At 44.1% G+C, this 24,835-nt stretch overlaps 2 protein-coding genes across 3 annotated transcripts in view; one reads left to right on the top strand and one right to left on the bottom strand.

Moving 5' to 3' along the window:
• Positions 1–342: 342 nt before the first annotated feature.
• On the bottom strand, positions 343–3,245 carry LOC133007260 (mitochondrial nicotinamide adenine dinucleotide transporter SLC25A51-like). The gene is made up of 2 exons (XM_061075757.1): positions 3,172–3,245; positions 343–1,273 (listed from the first exon to the last, which is right to left on the bottom strand). Exons 1-2 carry the CDS (start codon positions 3,243–3,245, stop codon positions 343–345), a joined length of 1,005 nt encoding a protein of 334 aa, XP_060931740.1.
• Positions 3,246–6,461: 3,216 nt separating this feature from the next.
• Positions 6,462–24,835, top strand: part of atp2b1a (ATPase plasma membrane Ca2+ transporting 1a) — a 34,845-nt gene continuing 16,471 nt past the window's right edge. For both annotated transcript variants that reach the window (XM_061081512.1, XM_061081520.1), the window contains exons 1-4: positions 6,462–6,534; positions 15,215–15,697; positions 24,012–24,209; positions 24,384–24,641. In XM_061081512.1, coding sequence (XP_060937495.1) covers positions 15,505–15,697; positions 24,012–24,209; positions 24,384–24,641 — 649 coding nt within the window. In that variant the 5' untranslated portion in view covers positions 6,462–6,534; positions 15,215–15,504. The remainder of the gene's footprint in view (positions 6,535–15,214; positions 15,698–24,011; positions 24,210–24,383; positions 24,642–24,835) is intronic.

The raw sequence follows: 24,835 nt of genomic DNA, 5'->3' as shown, positions 1-24,835 counted from the left end.
GCAAATAGAAAGAAAGAAGCTTCTCTTACAAATACTTTATCCATTCAAGGAACATTTGTGTGAAACTGTGGTGAAAAGGAAAAGCACTGGAGTTCAGTCTGCTCCGATCAAAGTTTGTTCACAGAGCAAACAAGGGCATTTCAATTGGACCCTGGCACAAGTTTTGTTATAGGCGACAGAGTGCGTTCGGTTAAACTCTGAAATCAGTGAATGGTCACAATGGCAGGTGGTTATCTCACGCTGACTCTTGGCCCCGGGTCAGAAGTGCAACATCATTGCTGTCTTTTAGTTGTAGAAACTCCAGTCTTTCACAAACACTGCTGGACAGCTAGTGCATTGGCTTTAATTCATTATTTCCTTTTTCAGCAGCTCATAGGTGGCGTTGATGATCCCCCAGGAGAGGAGTGATCGGTGGTAATTGAGGTGAGCCCCTCTGTAGAGCATGGCCACACTCCCCCCCCTCTCTCTCCACACTGTCAGCAGCACCTTTCTGCAAGACTGGAAGGGTCCACCAACCTGAGACTGGGCCCGGGACTTCACCACATTTGATGGATAGAACATAACGCCCAGGGTGGACCCCAACACCCCTCCACACACAAAATCATTCACCATGTGACCTCCTCGGCTAGTGGCTTCTGGGAGGTGCTCTTTAATGGGCCCCCGGAGCCCAAAGAAGAGCACATTGCTGAGGCTGTTACGGAGGAGTATAGGCACAAAGCCACGGTAGCACTCTCTGACACCATACCCAGCCAGAAGCATCCGGAAGGTGTGGGCTGTGCTGTTGAAGCGGCCGTGGTGCCGATGGTCTTGTAGGAGAGTCTGCACACGCTCAAATGGCGTCAGGAAGGCCTCTGCAGATCCTGCCAATGCTGCAGCAAAGCTTCTTGTGGCCAGCTCCGGCACACCACTGCTATCAGCCCGGTCCAACAAGACTCGAGAGAAGTCCTCGTACAGGCCAAACATGATGGCCGCCGTGGTGCACTTCTGGAGCAGTGGGGGCAACAGGCCCCGGTAAAGATTACTCAGCCCCTCCCTCTGGAGCTGCCGCACTGCCTCCCCCGCCAACACACCATGCAGCTGCTGGCGGAACAGCACCTTCTGGATAGGGAAGGTCACCATGATATTGGTAAAAGCTGCAATGGAGCCACAGACATAGTGCTTCCCTTGATGGCCCAGCGTAGAATTCAGAGCCCCAGTAGGCAGCAGGGAGCGGTCTTCTTTAGAAAGGGCCATCTGGGGCTGAGGTGTCCGGGCTGACTCCGAGTCCATGGTGCTAATGGGAGGCTCAGTGCACCACAGCCTGATTCTCCAGCATCACGTCAACAGCCCACTAAATGCAAAATATATGGCTTCCTGTTCAGTTTTTCCAAATGCTCCTTTAGACTTTTTTGTTTGTCTGGTCGTGATACACCTGTGTATCTATTTTTGTGAAGATCGGTCAATGTAAACTCAGGGCTGCGTTCCAGGGGGCGCTGTTGAGCCACTTTGCCACGCCTATTTAAAATTACTTTGGTTACAATTTGGGCATGTTGAAGCCCTCAAAAAAACAATTCATTTGCCTGAAAAAGATAAAAAAAATGTGACATGAAAGCAAACTGACAACAAAAAATGATTTGCTTAATGAATCCTTTGAAGTGTTCTTTGATATAAAGGCTTTATAACAACCCAACATTTTTACTTGTCCCAAGGCTTTCATCGGATCAACTTCATATTGAGATGAATGTCATCTCAACAAGATGGAGATATAAACTACCTCGAATTTCGTGTTTTTGTCACACAGTGTGACCATGGAGGTATAAACTACCTCGGTATATACGATTTCATAACACGGTAAGAAAGAGGAATTTATTATAACTCCTCTGTGCATTGTTCTATCAGCCTCAAACCTCATTCACACATTCACAGTCCCGCCCTGATCAGATCTATGTGTCAATATTCACTCATCATTACAGTGCCACCTGCTGGCGACAGGAAGTGATATGTTTTATACTTTGATGCAATGCTCCTGGCTGCTTTACAATATGCAGCTCAAAAGAGCTCAGTCAAGTCATAGGACCATGGTCAGAATTGTGACATTTCCTCAAACTGTGTAAACATTGAGGTGCGGCGAAGGTTCATCCTTCGCCAAAGGAGACAATGTTGTCATAACTCCACTGTGCATTGTCCTATCACCACCAAACGGCTGTCTCATGATCAGGGTCCAAGCCTGAACAGCTCCATATGTCAATATTTCCTCAGCGTCATAGCATCACCTACTGATTCGCCATGAGACAGGAAGTACTTTGTAAATCCACTCTTCATTATCCAACCGGCCCCTAAAACGCATGCAACGCAGAGCCGTGTGCCTGCTTGCCGATCGCTCTCTCCACCAACAGCAACAGGTCCCGAGTTGCGTGTGCTCGGGCCCGTTCAGTGCTAGGACGTAGCTGTAGTTTCTTTCTGATTCTCTTTTTTTCCCAACAACTCTGGCCTTTGTCCTGTGGGCCATTCACCTCTCAGCGACTGCCCTCGCCAGTGCCTGCAGTAAATTCCAGAGGTAGCTGGAAACACAAACATGCACAAGCCTGGAGCAAGCAGCTCAGTCATGACAGACCCCTCCTTTACAACCGACACACCTACCCGCCACCTCTCTCTCCACAAAAGGGCCTTTGTGTGTGTGTTTGTGTGTGTATGTGTGTATGTATGTGTGACTGCCTCACAAGGTCTCACTTCAGATCTTCTCTCAGACGTTTACCTGCACCGTAGGTGTAATTCAGAAGTCTGTGTCTCCACCTCAGTCAGCAGTGTGTGGATGTTAATCGTATAATTTGGGACTCCTCCACGAGACATAAACCAATGTTTGGACTCTTGTGGATTTCAGGGAAAATGTGATTACAGTGATTGTGGCGGACTAATGACGCGTTGGACGAGGAGGGTTTGTCATTACAATGTGCAGGACCCATCCCTAATATAAGTGATATGGCCACTGTCTTGTTTGGATGATAGGTCGAAACTGGCTCATGTGAATGAATGGAAGATATTCAGCAAAGTGAGAAATAAGACTTTAATTTGCAATTGGAAAATTCTCACACATCATCAAACCCGATCGGCAGATCTCTCTCTCTTTCACTCTCTCTCTCTCTGGAGTGTGCAACACAATTTTCCTCTTCAAAAGGAGGAAGCCCTCCTCACCCCTCACTCACCCTCACCCCCTCCCACATGTCCAACCCTTTGCCAATGTGCTGAGCCAGTGGAAAAACCGACATCTGCTCGAGAAACAAAGTGGTGTAGAAAGATCGGTTGACCAGAGGAAGCAATATTCATACAGCGTGTCCTCGCTGATAGGGACCTGGTTGTGCAAGTCGCCCTAATGAGACATCTTTGAGAGCGCATTTTCCCGCTCGCCTCGGCTGAAGCGACGCATGATCTCGGAGCGCACTATAGGCATTTCCCACCGCAGTCACATGTTTATTTTGAAAAATGTTTAGGAAATTACTGCCAATCTCACTCTGCGGCTCATGATTTATTCTTTCCACTCCCCGTCGTCCTTTTTTTCCATTTTGCATTGTTTCTTGTGCAAACGTCTTAATCACCTCACAGCATTGCGCTATCTGAAAACATGATAAGATGCAGAGTCTGCAACTTAGTTCCTCTCTTGTTGGAAAAGCAGACACACACATACAGGGTGCCAGTTGCTAGACACTCTTGGACTGAACCTGCAATTATTTGTCAAGCTATCTTGTCTCATGGTGTGTGCGTCTCTCTCCCCCAGTAATTTAAGTTCTATGTTGGGATGAACACACACAGCCACAGCTTTCTTTTTTATTCTCAAATGTGACAACACTTTGGGCTTAACTTTTGTTGTTTTGTTCTCCTCTCTGAGACCATGTGTTCTCCCTCCACCTAAATGAACAGAGTGCGTCAGTTTGGATGTGTTTTTAATAAATGCAAATGTTTCCCAGAGAGCAACGCCCCCCTTTAGGGAGAGTTGTTGGTACAGGCCTCGTCACTAATGCTCACCCAGACAGCATAAACAACATATTAGCATGCCCGAGGGCTAATGACACTTAACATTTACTGCGGTTCACAAGATGCTCTGGAGCATATGGCAGACACTGAGTCAAGGGAAGAGTAGAATCATTGCCCCCCCCCCCCCCCCCCCTAGTTTAAAAAGTCTCAGCAAAACTCCTGACTCAGTGAGTGTCTGCAAAGATTTCCTTTTTGTTGTTAGTCTGCAGAGGCAAATTACTGAGATAATTCTTTATTTTGCAAATTCATGCAGTCTTTTTATTTCTACGAGTACATTTTCTGTCTCCATTAAAGAGTGCAATGACCAAATAGCTTCCAGATTGTTGTTCCTCTGAAAAAGCCCTCCGTGTGGGGTTTCACCATCTTGCTCAGTTCTGCGGCACCAAAGTGTTTAAATGGATTGAGGCCGAGGTTAAGTGGTTTCTACTGAATAAACAGTCAGCAGGGACACAAGGCGAAAATTCCAGTTTGTTGTCATATTTAGATGGAGAAAAGACGCATGAGCCACAAAACTGGAAGGAAAATGTCATGGAAAGTTGATGAGTTCACCGTGCAGATTAAATCTTTTTATGGGCTTATGGTGAAATAGTGAGTCATCTCTGAACGTTTCACTGCATTACTATCATGTTATCAACGTTCTTGTATTTATCTCAAATTTTTGTGTATATTAAAAGAATTGTTCAACATTTTGGGAAACTCTTTCTACAGAGAGGATGCTACCACAATCACATATGTGTCTGTTAAATATACAGCTAGCAACTGGTTAGCTTAGCTCAGATTTCCTGCCATTCAACCCATATAATCTACTGTCTTCATATATCACATCAATCTGTGTTCTTGTTCCATCATTGTCGGTTTCTAAGAGCCCAGTTGAGGTGACATTTGCATTCTCCTGTTAGATTCTTGAGTGCGTCCTGGTTTCCACAGTATCTTAACAAGCAAGAGATAAAAAAGGAGGGAAGATACAAAGAGTGATGGGCAGACGTAGATGGACAGAGTGAGGGAGACATGGTCAGCGTCATGTTAGGGACATCTGCTCGGGGTTCAGGCAAACGCAAAGCACTGCAGGTTGCCAATCAAGACACCACCAACACCACAGTGAACTGGCACAAAAATTAGGTCTCGCCTCTACCTCGGCACCACACGGTTAGAAGGTCCACCTGTTTATAGGAGGTAGCTCAGCTGAGGCCTGTGTTACCGTTGGACGTTCCAGAAAAACATTGACATGGTTCCAGTTTGACGAGGACAGAAGACGGGTGCGGGGTCTGTGTGTATTACAGTACTGTAGCGTGATATTTACTAATCTGGTGAGTCAAATAAATTATTGTTTAAACCATAGACTTTATGAAAAGATGGACGCCACGACTGTTCCCTAAAGCCAAGCATCTTGATGGCCACCTGGTGACAGTATAGTTTATAAACCCTGCCTCCTCCGTGTTAGTGGCTGGGACATGGTCCATTCATGGAACGTCAAATCAACTTTTCTCAGAAGATTCACTGACTCTTGGCTCCAGTGACAGTGAGACCGACTCATTTCTCACCAGCACTTCAGACTTGCACAGGCAGTGAATCCGAGGAAGAAGAAGTAGGACTACGTCATGGAAAGAATGACGTCAGGTATTATTAGGGAAGAGCCTCTGTGGAGTTCAGACAGCAAGAGACGATGCGGCAGATGAAGGGGGGGGGGCGCTTCTTGCTCTTATCCTTGCAGGCTGCATCTTATGCTATGGTTTGGGGATATGGGAGAGAGGTGGGGGGGGGGGGGCCTTGTTGAACAATCCTGTTATTATAGAGCGTGCACAAAAAAAAGAGGGAGTACGGATCCTGACGTAACCGTTTCCATAGGCGACTGATGTGCCGGCTGATCCAATGGGAATCCACACCAGCGGCTCCGTGCCCATCCTCCTTCTGACGAGCATCACGTGTCCCCGGCGCTGTGGTGACAGGAGGAAGGCGAGCGGCGTGAGATGATAAGCCCCCTTGTACTTCCGGGTTTGGCCGCCCCCTGCCCCCCCAAAACAAATATCCATATCCTACGTTGACTTTTCTATTTGCATTTGGATTTCTATGCATCTACCGTCATGTGTTTTTCACCGGTGGTGGTATGAGACACATATATTTAAATTATTTGTAGAAAAAAAGAGGTGATGTCACTCTGCATTTGCTCTTTGATGAAACCACCCATCCCTCTGAATGGCACCGTTAGCCCCGTTAGCAACTAGCTGCGGCCAAGTGTAAACAGTTGCACCAGCGTGTGTGTGTCTGCGTGTGTGTCTGCGTGTGTGTGTGTGTCTGTGTGTGTTTTCCTCTCGCTGCTTTCCGGTCACGTGCTCGGAGGTTTCCCTGGGCAACCGGGAGGAGGAGCAGGAGGGGGGGAACCATCTTGCTTGGCAGAGGTCGTGGTGCTGAGTGACAGCGCAGTGGGCGGGGCCTCACCTCCGAGCAGGGGAGAGAGTTCAGTCCGTGGTGAGACCGAGGGCGAGCGAACCAGAGGACGGGACCCGGGGAGAAGCTCCGCAGATCCGAGTAAGTATTCTTCTGATTCCCCCTCTCTCTCTTCCGCGGCTTGTGCTTCCCCTCCCTCCCTCCACCCGGGTGATAGCGCGGTGAAACGCCGCAGGATGAAGTGCAGCCGCCGGGGCCCGTTGCATTTACCGCCACTCCCCCGCCCCCCCCTCCTCCACCTCCTCCTCCACGCCGCGGTGGAGTCCTCCAGCGGTGGGTAGAGCAGCCTCGGGTATAGCTAGCTTCGAGCCGAGCTAGCCTCGCTAAGCTAACGTTACATCCCGGATCCCGGCGCTGACATCGGGGCTCTCTCTCCCAACTCGCAGCGACCCTCTCCGGGGCAGGATGCCGCCAGATCCCCCCTTCCTCCTCCGCTCCGTGTTTGCTCGCCGAGGCTCCAGACTTTTTCTTTTTTTTTGAGGGTGAATTTTCCACTTGCCCCCAATCTGTTGGAAGTAGGGTTAGTCTTATTTCCAGTCTTTACCACCCGAGGAAGCTAACCCTCGGGGGGGCTAGGTCGGCTAGCGGTGTGCGGTAGCCTGGATGTATTTTAAAACGTTGCCCACCTCACGCCACACCGTCTCCGGGGGGATTCGAACGGTGAGTCGCTGAATTAACGCCGAAATGTGGAGCTACGAGAAAGTTGCCCGTGGTTCATTGTAACCTATAAACCCCATTTCACACCGGGCGGCGTTTTCCCGACTTGTCATGTTCTATACCGTGAGATAGTGGCAGTTCTGTGGGGTAAAAAGCGTGCACCGGCCCCGGAGCGGTGCGGTCGGGTGCTGCAGCCGGCGCAGTGCGGCTCCTCAGCGGCCAGCTCCCGGGTGCTGGGAGGGAGGAGGGGTGGGGGGGGACCGGTATGTCTCCACACAGTCATTCAGGAGACATCCAGACTTTAAGCTGTAACATCCACCGATCCACAAGCCTCACCTCACCGCCAGCCCTCACCTCAACCAGGGAGGGCACCTGTCTCCTAATCTCTGACCTCAAACCACTCGCAGAAGCTTAAATCTCATACCAACACTTTAATCTGTGCTATTTAAAACGTACCACATTCACTTTCCTTAGGCAAAATGTGAAGTTTCCCCCCCAAAAAGAACCCTGACACTTGGAATCTCCATTTACCTCGCACACATCTAGGTCATGCAAACTGCACAAATCGACCGCGCTGGTTTTCTGAAGGTAAATTGTGATGTGCACTCGCTAACATCACCTGCAAGTTCCCAGCTGCAGCCTCTCAGCACCTTTCGGTGTCTCTACTTGAAGGGATCACTCCTTATCCAATTAAACAGCACCGGGCTGGCTGCGGCTCCAGCACTGTCTCTCGCTCTCTTTGTGTATTACAACTTGTGATCCTTCAGCGAGCAGCTCTGTAGATTAACCAGAATAGATTTGCTTCAAGTGAGAACACTGATTCAGCTACGCGAGGTGTGCAGTCCTCTCTGCATTACATAATGAAAATGACAGCTAAGCTAACAGCCACTGCATTATTGGTGGAGCTCAGTATAGTCTTCAGTGGATTTTCTTGCCTCTACTACATTGGGAATTATCCCTCCTTGCTAAACCTAGAGAATATTTTATTCGAGCTTTCCAGCTCAGCATATAGGAGATTCAGAGTTTGTTTAATGATTCACTGAAACCGTCAAGTAACGCAATCTGTTGCTCTGTCTGAGCCCTTTGAACTCGGGACTGTTGCTGTCACTCAAGAATGACAAAAATATCTTCTTATTCCTCGCCGTACCGTGCTTTTTCACAACGGCCGGGGCTATTGACAGCCCTGCTCAGCCCGACCAGAGGATATGAGTCAGGGGTTGTTATACTCGGTTTTGTTTATCTCAGAGGCCAGATCACTTGACCTCCTTGGCCGTGTGGTTCTGCCGGATAGTGTTGGTCCTTTACTTTCATTTGTAAACCAACACGCAAGGATTTCCTCCTATAAGGGGGCACGCTGGCGATTCGTGTGATTTCTATCGATGTAACATGATTGCTTGCTCTTTAAAGTGAGTGCTGTTTATGGCCGTGGAGCGATTGTCACTGAAGTAAAGCAGTACACCGAGCACACATTTCTTCCAGGCAGTTATCGCCTGTCATGTCTGTGCCCAGCTCATCACGCACCAGTCCCCCTTACAGCTGCTTGATACGTCCACTCACTTCATTGTCATGCTCTGCACTCAAGTCAATTACAGACACGGGCTTAAAAATATATTTCATAACAGCAGCTAATGCTTACCCTCAGTTCAGTCTCTCTTTTTCGGTTACATTTTTTAAGCATAAACCATTGTTTAAAGAGTAAGCCACTGTAGGTCATTAAGGTGACTTTGAGCTTCATGGAAACTGGCATGGAAAGCTAAATATACTCTAGTTTTACTCTGTAAAGTACAATGTATTTATGGTATTATTTACTCACGATGGAGTTTTGCTTATCTTTCTTTTTCTGTGTGGATTGCAAGGCCAAGGTTATTCCAGAGGTTTTAGGTTTCATTAAGTTTCTCATTCATTCAAATGTGACCAGAAAAGACGAATTACTCTGGTGTGACTGAAATGAATTTGCCATTTAAAAGAACATTGTGTTAATGTTATATTAGCAGGGAGACCCTGTGGATTATAATGTGGAGAAACTGGCAAAACGAATTTGATAAACTGATCCTGCACACTAAAACAACTCTGAAGCTCACGCTGCAAAATATCATGAATTAGTCATCAAGACAGTGCTCCAAGACGTCTGCCGGGCATTTATTTTGGTTTTGGCATTTCTGAAAAGAGAATTCAGCTTTCTTAGAAGTTTGCGTGTATCTAAAAATATATAATTTCTAATAAAAATGAGGAACAACATCATTGAGTATATGAAATCCAGCCATACTGCTTGTTGTTGGTTCTGGTGAACAGTATCTCTTTTGGCACGAGTCCTACACTGGTGTCATCTTCTCCACACGTCTGTCATCGTAGATGGTTTCTGATAAATTTCAAAACCTTCCACTATCAGCCAATTGGAGACAGACCAGTGGCTACCATGCCATACAGGTTTAGCCAAATAACTGAATAACCAGTTCTCCTTTAATATATTTCCTGTAAATCCATCATGTGAGTTACTTTGTAGATCTTGATGACATTAACTGGTGTGACATTTTATATGAAAAACACATTTCTTGTCATCTTCTGAACACATTTTTCATCATCTATAGATTAATCGATCTACAGATGGGGCTGGGCAACATGGTTATGTGTTATACCTCCTCACTCTGCTGGAATAATGCATAAGCAACTTATCGATATATATACATTAAGCATACATTTATGAGACATTAATAAACATTATATTGCAATAATTATTCTTTTATTGCCCAGCCCAACTTGCATGTTTTTCCGTTGCAGTGTCTAGTGATGTTGCCATTGAAGCAGGCGCCGTCACACTGAAGCCAGATCCAATGACAGTTAATACACTGATGGTTGGCTTGAACTCCTCCTGGATAAAGGCACCATACTTGAATGTAAATGTTAATTAGTTGTAAAATACTACCCTGATATTGACTATGACACAGCCATTAGAAGGAAACATGAAATGTTAGCCTTGCAAGTTTTGGCCGACTTACAAAGGATGGATGGATGTATGCTGTGTTGCACCAGGCAGGAGCTCCCAGACTACATTTATTTCCACCCACTTGCTTGTCTTAGTCAATAATAGCATTCTGTGCTTATGCTTTGCTATCACTAATTACATTCCCCTTTACAGACTGGGTAAATGCGTTTAGTGCAACACACTGGTGCGTCCCCAAACTGTAAGGACAACAAGGTCAGACTGTGGCAGTGAAAGGAATCAGATGTAACAAAGGCCACAGAGAGCTTCTCATCTTCAAAGTGGCCTGATGAAAGATGCTTCGTTTTAGAATATTTTCCATCCTATGCACAGGAGGACTCGGCTCAAGGCAAAATAACGATTTATAAAAAACCTTCCTGTTTTTTTATTAATCTCTGAATGAAAAAAAGAATATGTTTTCACAGTCTCTACTTAGGCATGCAGTTGTATTATTGAGACGGATAAATTATCTAGCCGATTGGGACTATGATGGTCGGTGTGATTCTGATAGAACTAAATTAATTTCACAGTTTGAGGATGACTATACAGTCATGAATACTAAGACTGGGACACATCTAAGGAATATTTGGTCATTAGAGTGTCTATAATACATTTGGTCTTCAAAGACATTTAGTCTTTATTATAAGTAATAAGTCTTTAGTATAAGTAACGTTTTTTCTAAAGATCACATTTATTAGGAACCTTTACCTTAGCATGTGGGGATTTTTTATGTCCAGGCCCTTTCCCTTGGCGAACATAATTACAAGTACTCTGCAGCAACCTGCTGTCCATTCTTAAGCTATCTAAATGCCTCTGTACTGCAAAGGTTCGGGAATGTTTAAGGATCAAATGCTCAAATTTCTATCTGCTCTTTTTGCGAGGAGCCAATTTCCTGCCCCACTTTCAGGCTAGTCTGCACTTCATTCTGTGAGTTCTGCAGCATTCCAGACAACTCGATTGTCGAGATTCTACGACCCGTCGAGTTCCTACATGTTAATTTGTGGCAAATCCATCATGGAGAGGCAGTTGTCACAAAAACATCAATGGCAGCATAGATTTTGAACATCAATGTTAATTATATTTGCCTCCTTTGGTATATTTTAATCAGTTTAGGATGAGGTGTGATGTATTTAGCTAGAGAATAGAAATTTACATTTCTATTTTTTTTGTTAATGTCTACAAATATTTTACCTAAATGTAAAGGCAACATAGCATTATATTTACTGTCTTATTACAAATATCATATGAGATATTACATTTTGTTGTAGGATATTGAACAGCTCAGTTCTTTAAACAAATGTAGTACATTATTGTTTTAATTAGCATACAACTTGCTGTGTCACATGAAACAAGACAATTCATTCAAATTCATTCATTTAAATGGCCTTAATAAAATAGATAGAAAAAATACAACATACATTAAAGAACTCCTGGAAGCACATTAAAAAAAAAAGAATACATATACATATTGACTACATGTCCATTAAACATCTCACTCCTAATAAAGAGAGACACGATTATGGTGTATTTTCATGTTCAAGACCATCTCACGTCCCTAACACATGAAGTAAGAAGAGATGAAGAGGAGAAGTGTGTTGACGCCGACACCTCTGACTGTGCGTTCTTCTGAATTGGCAGCCTGACAGCAGTTGCGGCTCCAGTCTGCGTGGTGAAGAAACGCCCTCGGCTAGCGAGCCATGCAGCACAAGGAGGGCTGGGTGTCTCTGCCTTGTACCCTCCACATTTACATGGCCTGACCCAGTTCAGCAATGGCTAGCAGTGGGGGGAGGGGCAGTCTGGGGTAAGCTAAAAATACCACCCCTCGCATTAGGCAGCTCCATTGCAGAGGGATCCCTAGAATTGCTATCCTCGACTTGCATCGAGTTGTTGGCACAAACTGCCAGAGGGTTTCCTTAGCGTTGAAACAAAGACTTGAGTATATTTCAGAGATGACCGACACTGTTGTCCTGTCGACTAATGTCCACTCGCCTCAGCCCTTCTGGGGTAGAGGAGTTGGTGTGCGGCTAATGTGTGATAGCAGCCTTAAATAGCTCGGGTAGAGAAGAGACTTATGATCTTTTGTCTCCGGTCCTTCGGCGAGACCAGCACATATTCATGCTGAGCGATGGGTTTCGCTGCAGCTGCCTACAAAGGGTTAACCTCCGCCTCTGTCATTCAACCATACGATGCCAGCTGTTGGCTTGGAGATCCAATCACAATGATTTTCCACTGTTGTGACATGTGACCTGCTCCGCAACCCGAAACTGTCGCAGCACAGCAAATGTTGGCACCTCCTTCAGCTTGGCGTTGTTGCTGCTCTTGGGGTTAGGGAGTGTGAACGTGAGTGAGGACTCGTGGAGGAAGACACAAAGAGGGGGAAATGGAGAAGTCAGAGAATTGCTTCATTATCATAGGCTGCTGCACATGTGCGCTGCTCATGTGGCACCAGAGGCAAGAGTCAAGTCCCACGGGGTTCATTCACACATTGAAAAAGTCATTTGCTTTGCAAGGTGCAACATGACATTCACTTGAAGGAGTCTGTGGATGAGCTGTGCTGCAAGAAACATAGTCTCTGGGTGATACCAAGATAATGCATGAGTGGAGAAACGTGGTTTGGGATTCAACCACTGTTAATTGTCTCATTTCTCACATGTCAAATGATTGACACACTGTGCGAGGTGTGACTTGCCCGGAACTCCATGGAACTAACTCTGCTGCGAAGAGATGAATGGCAAGAAAATCGTTTCCTGTGCTCTTCTTAGGAATATTCCCTTTAATGTTTTCTCTGGAAGTCACACCTGTGGTGTTAATATCCATAATAATTTATTGTATTAGGCCAAACTTAATCTGTAACACACCTTTCATACAGGCACTTCAAAGTGACAGATGTGCTGAAAATCAAACTGCTGAAAATTAAATGCCATGAATTTGATATTTTTGAAGATGAATGAATGAAACCATAAAAAAATTATAAAAGAAAAATTTCAGTAAAAGGTGATTAAAAAGGTCAAATTGGGTAGAATTTACAACATAGATGCTTTAGTATAAATGAATAGAATAAGGTCTAGAAACTATACTTATTCAGAAGTCAGAAATAAGTTTCAAGCCCACGGAATAATGTATTTCTTAATGACGTTTCACCATGCGGACCCTTGAAGACCCTAAATCTGTGGGTTTAGGGACAGTGTGTGTACAAAGCTGTATTTCCTACCTCAAAAAACGGGATTTCTACGAACCTCACCTCAGCAATACACCCGGCCCTGCAATTATGCTGTGTAATAAATAATAAATTCTGTCCCGTTTTCCACAGCAGATGGCTCCAAATAGAATCTCAACATGTGACAGAATAGTTTCCAAGAATCTCAGTGGAATAAGCTGCGAGCGTTAGTTTGTGCAGTGAGCAATGATAAAGGCTACATTTTCTCCCCTTCGGCATCTGTGTCCACGTTTAAAGTTGCAGGGTTTATTGGGTTTGGTTAAGATGTTGTTTGTGTTTTTGAAGTTTGGTGCAAAGATACGTGAATTGGTGTTCTCTCAAACATGTTCTGATCTTCGTGTTATAGCCAGACAGAGGGATAACTGCAGCATTTTTCCAGACATGGAAGAACATCCCTGTCTGGTCCAGGTTCACCTCAATGCAGATTATATGCTGACATAGCTTCCCAGCTCAAAGTACAGTAGAGTGTCTCACAAATTGTTTCAGACTAGTAATCAAGCTCATCTTGTTAAATCTTTCAAATAAATCCAATCTGACGTGAATGAATCAGCCTCATTGTGTTAGGCTGATTAAAGCTTGAATGGACAGCAACCTCTCATTAGAATGGACTCCCCCATGTAGAGCACCATGGAGCTCCCTGATGCCACAGATAGTCTTAATTAGATTAAACCGAAGGCTTTTCCTAAGGTAATCAGTCAGTTGGTGCCTGTTCACGACATGACCCCCCCCCCCCCCCCAGTATTACTGCCTCTGATTAAAGTTCCTGCTCTTCTCAGACCTACTGTACGTATGTGTTTGACATGGCAGGGAGCCCATGTAACATTACGTAATGCAGTCATGGCTATAATGCTGTCCTCAACATCTGCTCATACTAGAATAGTAAACTATCAGTTGTGCTGTACTTTGACTGGCATGTAGGGTTTTTAGAGCAGCGAAGAATAAGTCATATCCAGTAGAGCTGCGATTGTGCAATTTACCAATATTTCATGCAGCCTGTACACTTTTAACCTTTATTTACAGTTAATGTTATAACAACTAGATTTATTTATTTGTGTTCTTTTTTCAAAAATGACTGTCAAAATAGATGATGTAATAATGTTTTCAAAGGGTTCAACCTGAGCAAGGTCATACAACAATGATAGCAATCAAGCAATCGTCACTTCCACCCAGGTTTAGTAACATAGGGCTGGTAAAATGTGTTTTATTCCAGCACTAGTATTGGATTGGTACTCGCTGCAGACAGAATTTAATCTTGTGCTCTTCCTGGCTTGCCACCGTTTAAGGTCCATGAGTAGGTTAGTAGCCACAGGCCAGCAAACACATTTTGGCAAGTGATTAAGCTTGTGTGTTATGCGCATTGAGTAGTTTTAACCCGCATCCTTCAGTCCGTCATGCAGCAGCGAATGACACAACCAAACATTGTGAAATGCAGGAAACAGGGGAGGAAACTGTCACTCAGCTTTAAGAAGAGTTGGTTTTAATGATAAACATTGTAGAGGAAGAAAATACAGATTTTTAAATTCCCAAAAGCAGTAAAAGCCCTCGGAGCAGCTCGGAGCGGAGTGATAATTGAATACTAATGCTCCGTTCTGCACACACATTCCACCCAGGAAGCAGAACTGCACAGAACCAGACAAAACTCTTGTCTGGATGACAAAATTATTATTAGTTTAACACAACTGAAGTGCAGCTAATCATAATCTCTTCGCAATGGCCTTAGGCAGTTTAGCCAATTATTTAGCCACTTGTCCCAGCTGACAGAAGTTCTGCTGCTCTTTTCGCCAAAACATTATTCATCCGATGTCTGTGCGATTTCAGTAAAAGTTTGAGAAACCCTGACCCTGCTGTACGTGAAATAACTCTTTGTCACTAACCTTTTTGTACCTTTGTTTGCTTCTCTCTTTCAGATCTCGTGCATGGTGATCTCCGGCTCTGTGGGTGATCCTCAGTCACCATGAAAGAGTAGGAACTCGGCTCTCCAAGGGAAATGGCCTGTTTTGTAATATCCCTGCCCTGCTACCTGGCGTACGACTCCAGCTGCCTGTGAAGGGCCCATCAGCTGTTTATGGGAACTACTACTTGGTTCACACTCTTGAGGATTTAAGCTTTTCCAGGACAACTCTTCTTTCTTTTTTCGCCCCTGGCTGTCAAGCCAAAGCAACAACTCTTTGCAATAGAGTGTGGAGGCGCTGAGACAATGGCAAACAACTCGTACAGTGGGGTGAAGAACTCCATTGTGGAGGCCAACCACGATGGAGACTTTGGCTGCACACTCAAAGACCTGCGCTCCCTCATGGAACTGAGAGGCCCCGAGGCGATAAGCAAAGTCGGTGAAACTTATGGGGATACTCAAGGACTCTGCAGCCGATTAAAATCTTCACCTATAGATGGTAGAGTACCCTTTCCACCACACTCGACACAATGGCTGTTGTTTAACTGCATCAAATACAGGATGTTTTCACAGAAGTGCTGGTAGCCAGTGCTTGTGGGAAATGCGAATGTGGTGCACACATAGCTTAGGAGGCATGTCACTGGCTGTGTCGTCCACATTGTGGATACCTTGACATCACTTCCTTGGATAACTCATAAGCCAGACAGGTGGCCAGGCAGACTGGTTCTGACCTGGACCACTCCTGCTCTATTTCAAGGCCTGTGGATATGTCCCCCGCACCCTCTCATCTCTCCCTTTCACCTCTGTGTGTGTGTGTCTGTGTGCCTCTGTGTGCAGGCTGCAGACAGACCAGCTGTCTGCCTGGACATAGTAGCAGGTTGTTGCTGTGGTGCTGCACAGGTCGATGTCCCACATGTGGCGAACAACCAAACCAGTCACCACGAAGAAAGGACCATGCTAATAGTTCTGGAGACATTTCCAGTTAGGTTAAAGCTTCACTGGGGCAGTTGTGGTTGACAGTAGTTCTCTGGTGTTTTGTTTTTTTATCACTCGTTTCTCTCTCAGTCTCAGTTTTTCTCTCTATAGACGGTCTGCCTAATCGGCAGTGTGACCTTGACTGAACTCTTATGGGAGGGGATTTTCAGTTTGATCCCAGATTAAAACGGCACCGCATATTCACTGCAGCAGCAAGAGTCCCCTGTTTGCATTGTCTCAAAGCAAGCGAATACATTTCCCTAACCGAAAAGAATGCTAAAAAAAAAAAAAAAACCGGCACAGAACAACTCTCATTCAAGAATCGGTACAGTGCCTTTTAATTTGTGACTTTTCATGTATCGACTCTATGGACTGTGTTCACCACGCAGTCGCTTTAGCTGTTTTCATTTGGAGTTTAGGCTCCAAAATAGGCCTTTGTGTGACCTGTGAAGAAAGTGCTGAGTTGGAATTTGTCTTGTCAGAGCGGGTGTGTTGTCTAAACATGCGTGTGGCAGTTTCAAGTTGGTGACTGTCAAACTACTTCAGTATTACATCATCAGTCGTTTCAGATGATCAGATGTGAGTTTTAGACTGAGAGATGTTAATTGGAATCATTGGTTTCTTGATTTCTAGTAGAAACAAATATTCAGATAAATTGTTCTAAAACCCTGCAAAGCAAAGGCAGCTTTTAGAAAAAATAGAAACATTCAAATGGTTTGACTATAGGCCCCTGTTTGTTCCCCTCTGTAGCAGGTGCTGTCCCAGTTGGTCGGCAGCCACCGAGTTTTGACACCGGCAATCAGCTCATTCGTCACTGGCCTGTGAAATTAAGCCATCATTTAAGATTACAGGAGCTTGACAATTGGAAAGGGATTTCTGATTAGTTGCTTGGTCATTTCTGGAACCTCTTAGGACAATCCTTTGCTAATCCTCCACGTTTCCAAGCTTTTTTTCTTCTTTTATTTTTTTCCACCCCATAAGTTTAACTGGACTTTCATGTTGCAGCCGTGCATGAATGTACCACTCTACCTTTTTGCTGGTTTTCAAATTCGAAGACTTAGAGGCCTGGGGCCTCATTTATAAAAGAGTGCGTAGGATTCATACTAAAAGTGTACGTACGTACAAAATCCGGAAATGGCGTACGCAAAAGATAATTCCGATTTATAAAACCGTGCGCACGTACAACTGAACGCAATGTTCGCTTTAAAAATCACAGTCCACTTGGAAACGTTCGTACGTGGATCTGCCTCCAAATCCGCCCTCCACACGCCCACTTTCCACCATAAATGGTCAACGCAAAGCACAGCGTGAATATTAAATGATGCTGCTGACCAATGGGTTTCCACCGTGAGTCCTGACGGAGTCACGGCATCAAGCGATGTGAAGAGGAAGTGAAACTTTCTGACAGTGACAGCGAGGTGTTTGTTAGTGAGGTGGAGGTGAAGCGCGACGTTATGGGACAGCACCGATGTCACTAATAAAGAAAATACACTGATACTCTGCTGCTGCTGCTGTGGATAACACAATGTGTGAGATCAGTGATCGCTGAACCCTCGCTTCCTCCTCGTTCTTCCAGTCACATGCACACATCGAGCAGAACCCCGCACCGGTGTCACGGCAGTATTTATTTATTTAAAGCATCGGATCGATTCCCTCACATCAGTGGATCCTCACCTCCTCTGGGATATTATTTGGAAAGTTTCTTAATTTCTTATAAGTAATCTCCAGTGTGCTCTGTGCTCTGTGCGCTCTGTGGCTCAGTCCTGTTCACTGCAGGTATCTGATGATACTCGCACAGTGTTAGAAGATATTATTAAAACCTATTGATGACTCGGCTCTGTAACTCTGCCGTTAAATCGAATCTGAACCTTATTTGCTTAAAGTTGTTTTATATTTTTTTAATTAAAAGGCTCATGTGGAGCAGATACGTCGCGCGAGAAAAACTGTTGGTTTTAATGTAAATGATGAATTGGATCAATAATCTGCTGCAGTTCACCACCTCACGTCTGTGTCGCCGTTTTCCCGTCTCCCCATAACGCTCGTACGGGAGGGTCTAAGTTTGCGTAGAAATACACACATTTTCCCGTCAAGTTTGTTTTTATAAATCCCAACGTTGGCGTGAGAAGTGGCGTACGCACGTTTCAGGCCCGTTTTGTGCGTACGCAACGGTTATAAATGAGGCCCCTGGCCTGTTTGGATTAAGTTAGATTTAATACAGCACCGCCACATAAGGCTGGATCTCCTAAGCTTTTCTCAATTCATTGGGCTGTGATTAAGATTGATTTTGGTAATTAACATACCAACACTGAGCTTGAAAATACTTAATTATGCTCATTGTACAATGTGCCTTCGAAACTGTGACAATGAGCACGAGCAAAAGCTTATTCAGACGTTACATTTGTCTGTTTGACTGTGTAATGAAATAAGTGAAACCTGAAGGGCATTCGTCACTGATGGAACACGTCAAGACTAATACTTGAGATTTTTAACAAACTATGTGGATTTTTACTCGTGTCCCTCTAAGTTTTGTTAGTCCACTGTAGTTGTCAAACAAACCCAGATTCCATAGTGGTGAAGGAATCCTGTGTGTGTTGGAATGAGAGCTCACCGATACCTGAGGCCCTGGCTGTTGCCCAGTTGGTCTTATTTGTATAATTTAATTTCCTCTAAATAAATTTAACCCATCATGAGAAACATTTCAGATTGTTAAAAGAGACATGCAGTTTTTTTTGAGGTGCTTAAGGAAGTCTTCAGTCTTTACTAGGTAGGGAGAGTCCATTGTCAAGTGCATTATGGGAAGTGTAGGACTGTTTTAGCGTTGCTGATCTAGCAGTCAAGTCAGGGGAAGTGCTGCTGCTCTACTTATTTTTCGTGGTCTTGCTTGAAGAGTCGGGACATCTGCGCCTCTTCTGCATCAGCTGTGATCATTCTTGTTTTTGAATCTGTCTCCCACGGGTCCTCCTGCGGTGTGTAATAATAACACTGAATCAGCGGAGTGCTGTTATATCCAAATTTTCATTCTTTTAAGACATTTTCTTAGCATTGAATATCACAGCTCCGGGTCATGGTATTGTCGTTCAAAGTGTCCCCAGATGTTGCGTTTTAGGTGTCGAGTTGCTTTCCTTTGGGCACCCAAATCAGATTTTATTTAAAATCTTATTTTATGTATAGGGTCTGGACAACTCGAACATGAGTAGGAGCCCTGGAGGATTGTGGGCAGGTGTCACTTCGTCTGTAACATTGGAAAAAATAAAATCGCACTGTAACATTAATATTTTCAGCTCATCCTCGTCCTACTCACGCAGCAGCATTTCTTTACTCCCCATGGGATCCTTCGTTCCCTCTGCATAATTACACTTATCAAATAGACACAACCACTTTGCATCAATACTATCGACAGTGTCCCCCCCCATTATTCCCTCTTACAATTATTCCCTGTTGATTGCTATTTTAGTGGAGTCAAATATTTGGGATCCAGCCTATTGATCCAATTGACTGCGGGCTGAGAGGCTTCCGCAATCGTACTGCAATTCAGAAGCTGACAGGCTTTCTGAATCTGTCACTGCGGACTCCACGCCCCCTCATTCAACAGGAGGGTTCAGGCTGTTGAATGATAGTTTACTCTTTGTGACTCAGAGGGGGCTGGCGCAGCTTGTCTTGTGTCTGAATTCAAAGTGATGTGCTGAGATGGGCCTCAGATTGCAGAATGCATATGGCCAGATTCTGCCGTTCGGTGTTAGAGTGTGAAAGGTATTGTTTCCTTATGTGTAGTCGTGAGAGGTTGGCACGTTTGTCCTCAACTGTGGAAATTCTCATGTTTGGCCATTTTAGGACCTTAATTTGTGAAGGAGATAACTGTTGAAAACCTGAAATCTTAATAACTTGTGCTACTTCGAGTAACTGATGACCTAATTTATTAATCATCTAGCCTCATTCTCCAGTCTCAGGTAGAACATGGTCTCCTTTCTCAGAACTCCTGAGATACAAACAACTTAAATTCCCTATGCTGTGATGAAAGTGCATGAAAACATCGATCTAATGTGCTCTTTTTAGAAGTGGAATGATCAGCTATAATGATGAGGATGTGGAACTGCTTTTCCATTTGTTAAGCAAAGCCTTGCTCATTAGTGCGGAATCTGCTTATGTGCAACAACACCCAAAAAGCCCTGATCTCTTGAAAATAGTGAAAAACAGAAGCCTTGTTCGTATTTGCAAAATTTGAAAACAATAGAAGTTGAAAACAACAACTGCAGGTTAGCGTTGTCCTATTCACCACGTCATTCTTTAGCCTAAGAGTCATTTTATAAAAGCTTTTTTTGTTGTCATTGTTCCCCTTGATAAAGGAACTGTTTTCTACCAATACTCTTGGTACCATTTGTTTTAAAAATCTAGCATTTGCACGACTTTACCAGAGATGACAGGATTCCCATCGTCCCCTCTAGGATAACTGGACAACGTCAGCTTAGATTTTAATGACTATAATGAATTAACATACCCAGATTTGGTTTGAACATTTTATTCATGTGTCACAAAGGACACTGGGAGCATTCATGCAAAAATACTGACTTTACATTTGCTTGAACAAAGTGTCCAGTTAAACGTCTCAGGATCTGCTCAGTTATTTAGCAAATGAATCTACATTCCACACGGTCTTGTCATTCTTTCAGTAACTTCTGGGTCCAGTTCTTGGGTCCTAGGTCCAGATCCTCAGTGTCTCATGAAGTTTACAGACTTAATAAATAAGATTGGCATTCTGTTACCTGTCTGAGATATTTTTCAAACAGCTCGTCCATCCAGGGATTTGTCTCATTGTCTTGGACAGCGTGTTACCACTTCTCTTTCTCTGCACAGTTAACATGAAGGTAGATTGTGTCAGACTCAAAGCGAAGACTTACCTTGACCCCCTCTCGAGTGGCTCAAATGACAATACTGAGAGGGGTCAGCCGGGGCCAGGCATCCAAATTAAATGGTTAATGATTAGCTGTTTGACTTGAGACACACTCTGGGCGCTAAAATGATGCGAGGGGGCCAAGGCCGACCTATTTTCTGTTGTTTGCGCATCCGACGGAGGGACGACGTGTTGATCGCCCTGTGTCACTTGTATTTATTGCTCTAATGCAAAGGGAAAAGGTGGTGTAAAATTGAAAGGGGGGGGTATTAGCTGTCAGCATGTTTTCATTAGAGGGCGAAGAGAATCAAAGCAGACGGTGAGAGACAGCCAGGGAGCAGCAACAGGCAGCTATGCAGGATAAACCCCGTACCCTTTTTAATGTGCTGTGCTGGTGAGTCATCCATGTTCTTCTCACCTCCCTGTTAGAAGAGTATGTGTTAGTGTTAGGTTGTAATGTTAATTAACCTTGTAACTAGTGGCACAGGATTATTTTCTTCTGTAGTGACGTAGACTAAAGCTTGTTTGAAGGGAGAAACAGGTAGAAATATTATATATAAAGCAAAGAGGTTGTGTTTTAATGAAGTTACATATACACAGTGATGGTTCACAACATGCTCCTGTCATCTAAAGCGTCCCCTTCTCAATTTTATGAATAAATTGAAGCCATTAATTCCAGAGCAAAGTGCAGCCCTGTTGTCAAAGCCTGTTTTGACTGAAGATGCATTGCTCTTTTTTATTGAACTAAAGTATCTCAAATTATTTAGAGTTCATAGAAAAGGGAGCAGATTACAGTCATCAGTTATTTGTGAGAATTGACTTAAGGGGATTTCCATCATATGAGTGAAAAGAATAAGTAAATACTTGAGTCAAGAATCAGTTTCAGATTTGTTAGGTATGTGATTACTTTTACAGTTGCATAATAACCCATCTAAAAAAACAACCTGAGACATTTATTTTTTCTGTTGGTCAAAGGTAAAATAATGATATCAGGACGTACCTGAAGTAGTCAGGGGGTTTATAAACAGACAAAACAGTTTAATATAGCATCTTTTAAAAATAGTATTAGTTATTGGTTCTCAAATGAATAGCAGCTGCTGTTATGTAATGTCTGGTTGTCTTTTTTGATATTCTGTATGATGGCTGATACAGGCAATATTCACTGACTCGTTATGTTGGTACTCTGAGATTGCACGACATTGTAGTGAAAAGGAAGAAACATAATCAGGACACTGAGCTGTGGAACTACTCTCATCTCTTCTGTGGGAAAGACTATACATAGGGTCTCTGCCTGTAGTTTGTGAAGATATTGTTGCATTATTCTCTACTCAGCTACTTCAATTTTGGGACAATGTAAGTAATTCTAGGATTCTCATAGTCCTTCATATCTGTCATACTTGATAAAGGCCTCTTTAGGCCATTTTATTCATCATGTTCTTAAAAGGCTTCAATTTCACCACTTATAATTGAATGGTTTACAGGCCAAGCGGTATCTTTTTCACTTTGCCTTGACGCACAAACTAATCAAAATGCATTTATTTAGAATTTCTGCAGCTTTTCGGCCCATTCGAGATGGCGAATTGTCTCATTCCCCCATGAGCAATGTGCTGTACTCCTCCCTGTGCTGTTGCCACTGTACAAATGTGGAGTCAAAATTCTTATTAAACCTCCAGGCTGCAAGTGTGTGTGGGGGGGTGTGTTCGTCCTTGTGTCTGTCCCTACGCTGGCCGTCCTGATCTCCTTCCCTATTAAGTCGCCGCTATTCCCAGTGCTGCTTCCCTTCCGCCGTTAGTGGCTTTATTCTTTAATAGCCTCCGTCCCTTGCACCCTCACCACCGACCCCCACCCTCCCACCCCCATCTGTCTGTCGGTAGCAGTTTCACACAGTCACTCTTCCCTGGCCTCTAATTCTGCTCCACCTCCTCTGAGCCGTGCACACGCGCACTCGCACCGCTCCATCCAGTCTGCACAGCCACCCACGCACTCAGTCAGTCAGCATGAATAGAGCTGAAAAACTGCCATGCATCATCAAATGTGCGAAGGCCCTTTTGAATTTGTGACTGTGCCTTGACTGTGGAGGCATTTGAATGGGCGGCTGCAGAATGCGCTCTGTGCACATGGATGAATGGGTCTCTGGCCAACCAGACATGCGATGTGTAAAAGAGATGACTCTATAACAGGACGACGGTGGAATGCGAGCGTACAGCTGATTCAACCTCTCTAGTCTTTCGGTCATTGTGTTTAAAAAAAAGAAGCAGTTGATGGGATTAGATTTTTACCTCTGTTCTCACATTCTCTGGCGGTGGCGTACCTGAAAGAATGTGTGTCATTGCTGTGCGGCGCTGTCGCCTCCACAGCTTCCTGTCTAAAACGCTGATTCCTTTCAGGGGAACATGTTTTTCTTTTCTTTTCCTGAAGGCCCGGTGACGAACTCACCGGCAAATGCTTTTGTTTGACTCTCTCCTCTTGGGAGCGAATTGTCCGCAGTACTGCATCCATCTGCGTTCAAATCATCCAGCACACGATTAAGTCTTTCCTTCTCTGACGTGAACATTTGTAATCTAATATAAAATTCCGTGATAGATTTAAGTTTAACATCTCATTACGTACATATATTTAATCTTTCTGTGTCATTCCAATGTATTTTATTCATTCTTTTTTGGGCTTACAATACACTTAGAATACACGGACACAAAAGAAGGAAAAAATCCAAAGAAATCCAAATTGAATTACTATTAAATATCTATAAAATATCCCAGAAAAATAGCTATTTGCTTCTTCTCCAAGGCTTTCTCGAAATTACTGGCTATTTTTTGTTTTGTACGTGAAAAGCAAGTTAAGTGTCTGTGCATCATCCATATATTTACTAAACCGAAATCTTTCATTCACACAATTTACATGAAAATAAAACAAATACTGATATTGCTTTCTCCTCTGTTTGCCTCCCCAGGTCTAAGTGGACAGCTTGCAGACATCGAGAAGCGGAAAACAGTGTTTGGGGCAAATTTTATACCACCCAAAAAGCCCAAAACTTTCTTACAGTTAGTGTGGGAGGCGCTGCAGGATGTCACACTGATTATCCTAGAAGTGGCAGCCATAGTTTCACTAGGCCTTTCTTTTTATAAACCTCCAGATGCCAAAAGAGATAGTAAGTACTTCACATTTCATCTCTATTTCCTCTACTTCGTAGTAATTGATGCTGCTAATGGATATGAGTCTTTTTATTTTGTCATTTGTTTTAGTTTGTGCTTTTAAATGTGCATGAATGATGGAATGATGTGATACTGGTTTGATATTGAGATTTGCCCCTGTCCCCCTGCAGACTGTGGAAGGGCTGCTGGAGGCATTGAGGATGAGAATGAGGCAGAAGCCGGCTGGATTGAGGGAGTGGCGATCCTTCTTTCAGTTGTCTGTGTTGTGCTGGTGACGGCGTTCAACGACTGGAGCAAAGAAAAGCAGTTCCGGGGCCTCCAGAGCCGCATCGAGCAGGAACAGAAATTTACAGTCGTCCGTGGAGGACAAGTTATCCAAATTCCCGTGGCTGAGATCGTGGTCGGCGACATTGCACAAATAAAATATGGTAAGAGGAGCAGTCTTTTTAATTAGCTCATGTAGTTAAATATAAATGTAAATTTTTATAGATAATAGATAAGTTCTGTGAATCAGAAAGGCTTAAGATGAATATCATGCAAGATTCATTCACAGATAAATGCTCTCATTTCAAATTTTCTAGTTTCCTTTGCTGCTGTTGCTCCTAATTAAATGTGTTTTTTC

This window comes from Limanda limanda, chromosome 1, assembly GCF_963576545.1.
Source record: "Limanda limanda chromosome 1, fLimLim1.1, whole genome shotgun sequence".
Taxonomy (NCBI): Eukaryota; Metazoa; Chordata; class Actinopteri; order Pleuronectiformes; family Pleuronectidae; genus Limanda; species Limanda limanda.
Note: the sequence above shows the minus strand (reverse complement) of the source record. Positions and strands in the feature narration are given on the sequence as shown.

Excerpts from the sequence above, each read along its gene's own strand:
- LOC133007260 (XM_061075757.1), bottom strand. The coding sequence starts at position 3,245 with ATGTCGGTTTTTCCACTGGCTCAGCACATTGGCAAAGGGTTGGACATG. Across the intron at positions 1,274-3,171 it reads GGGGTGAGGGTGAGTGAGGG|CACCATGGACTCGGAGTCAG; the intron begins GTGAGGAGGGCT and ends GCCTCCCATTAG.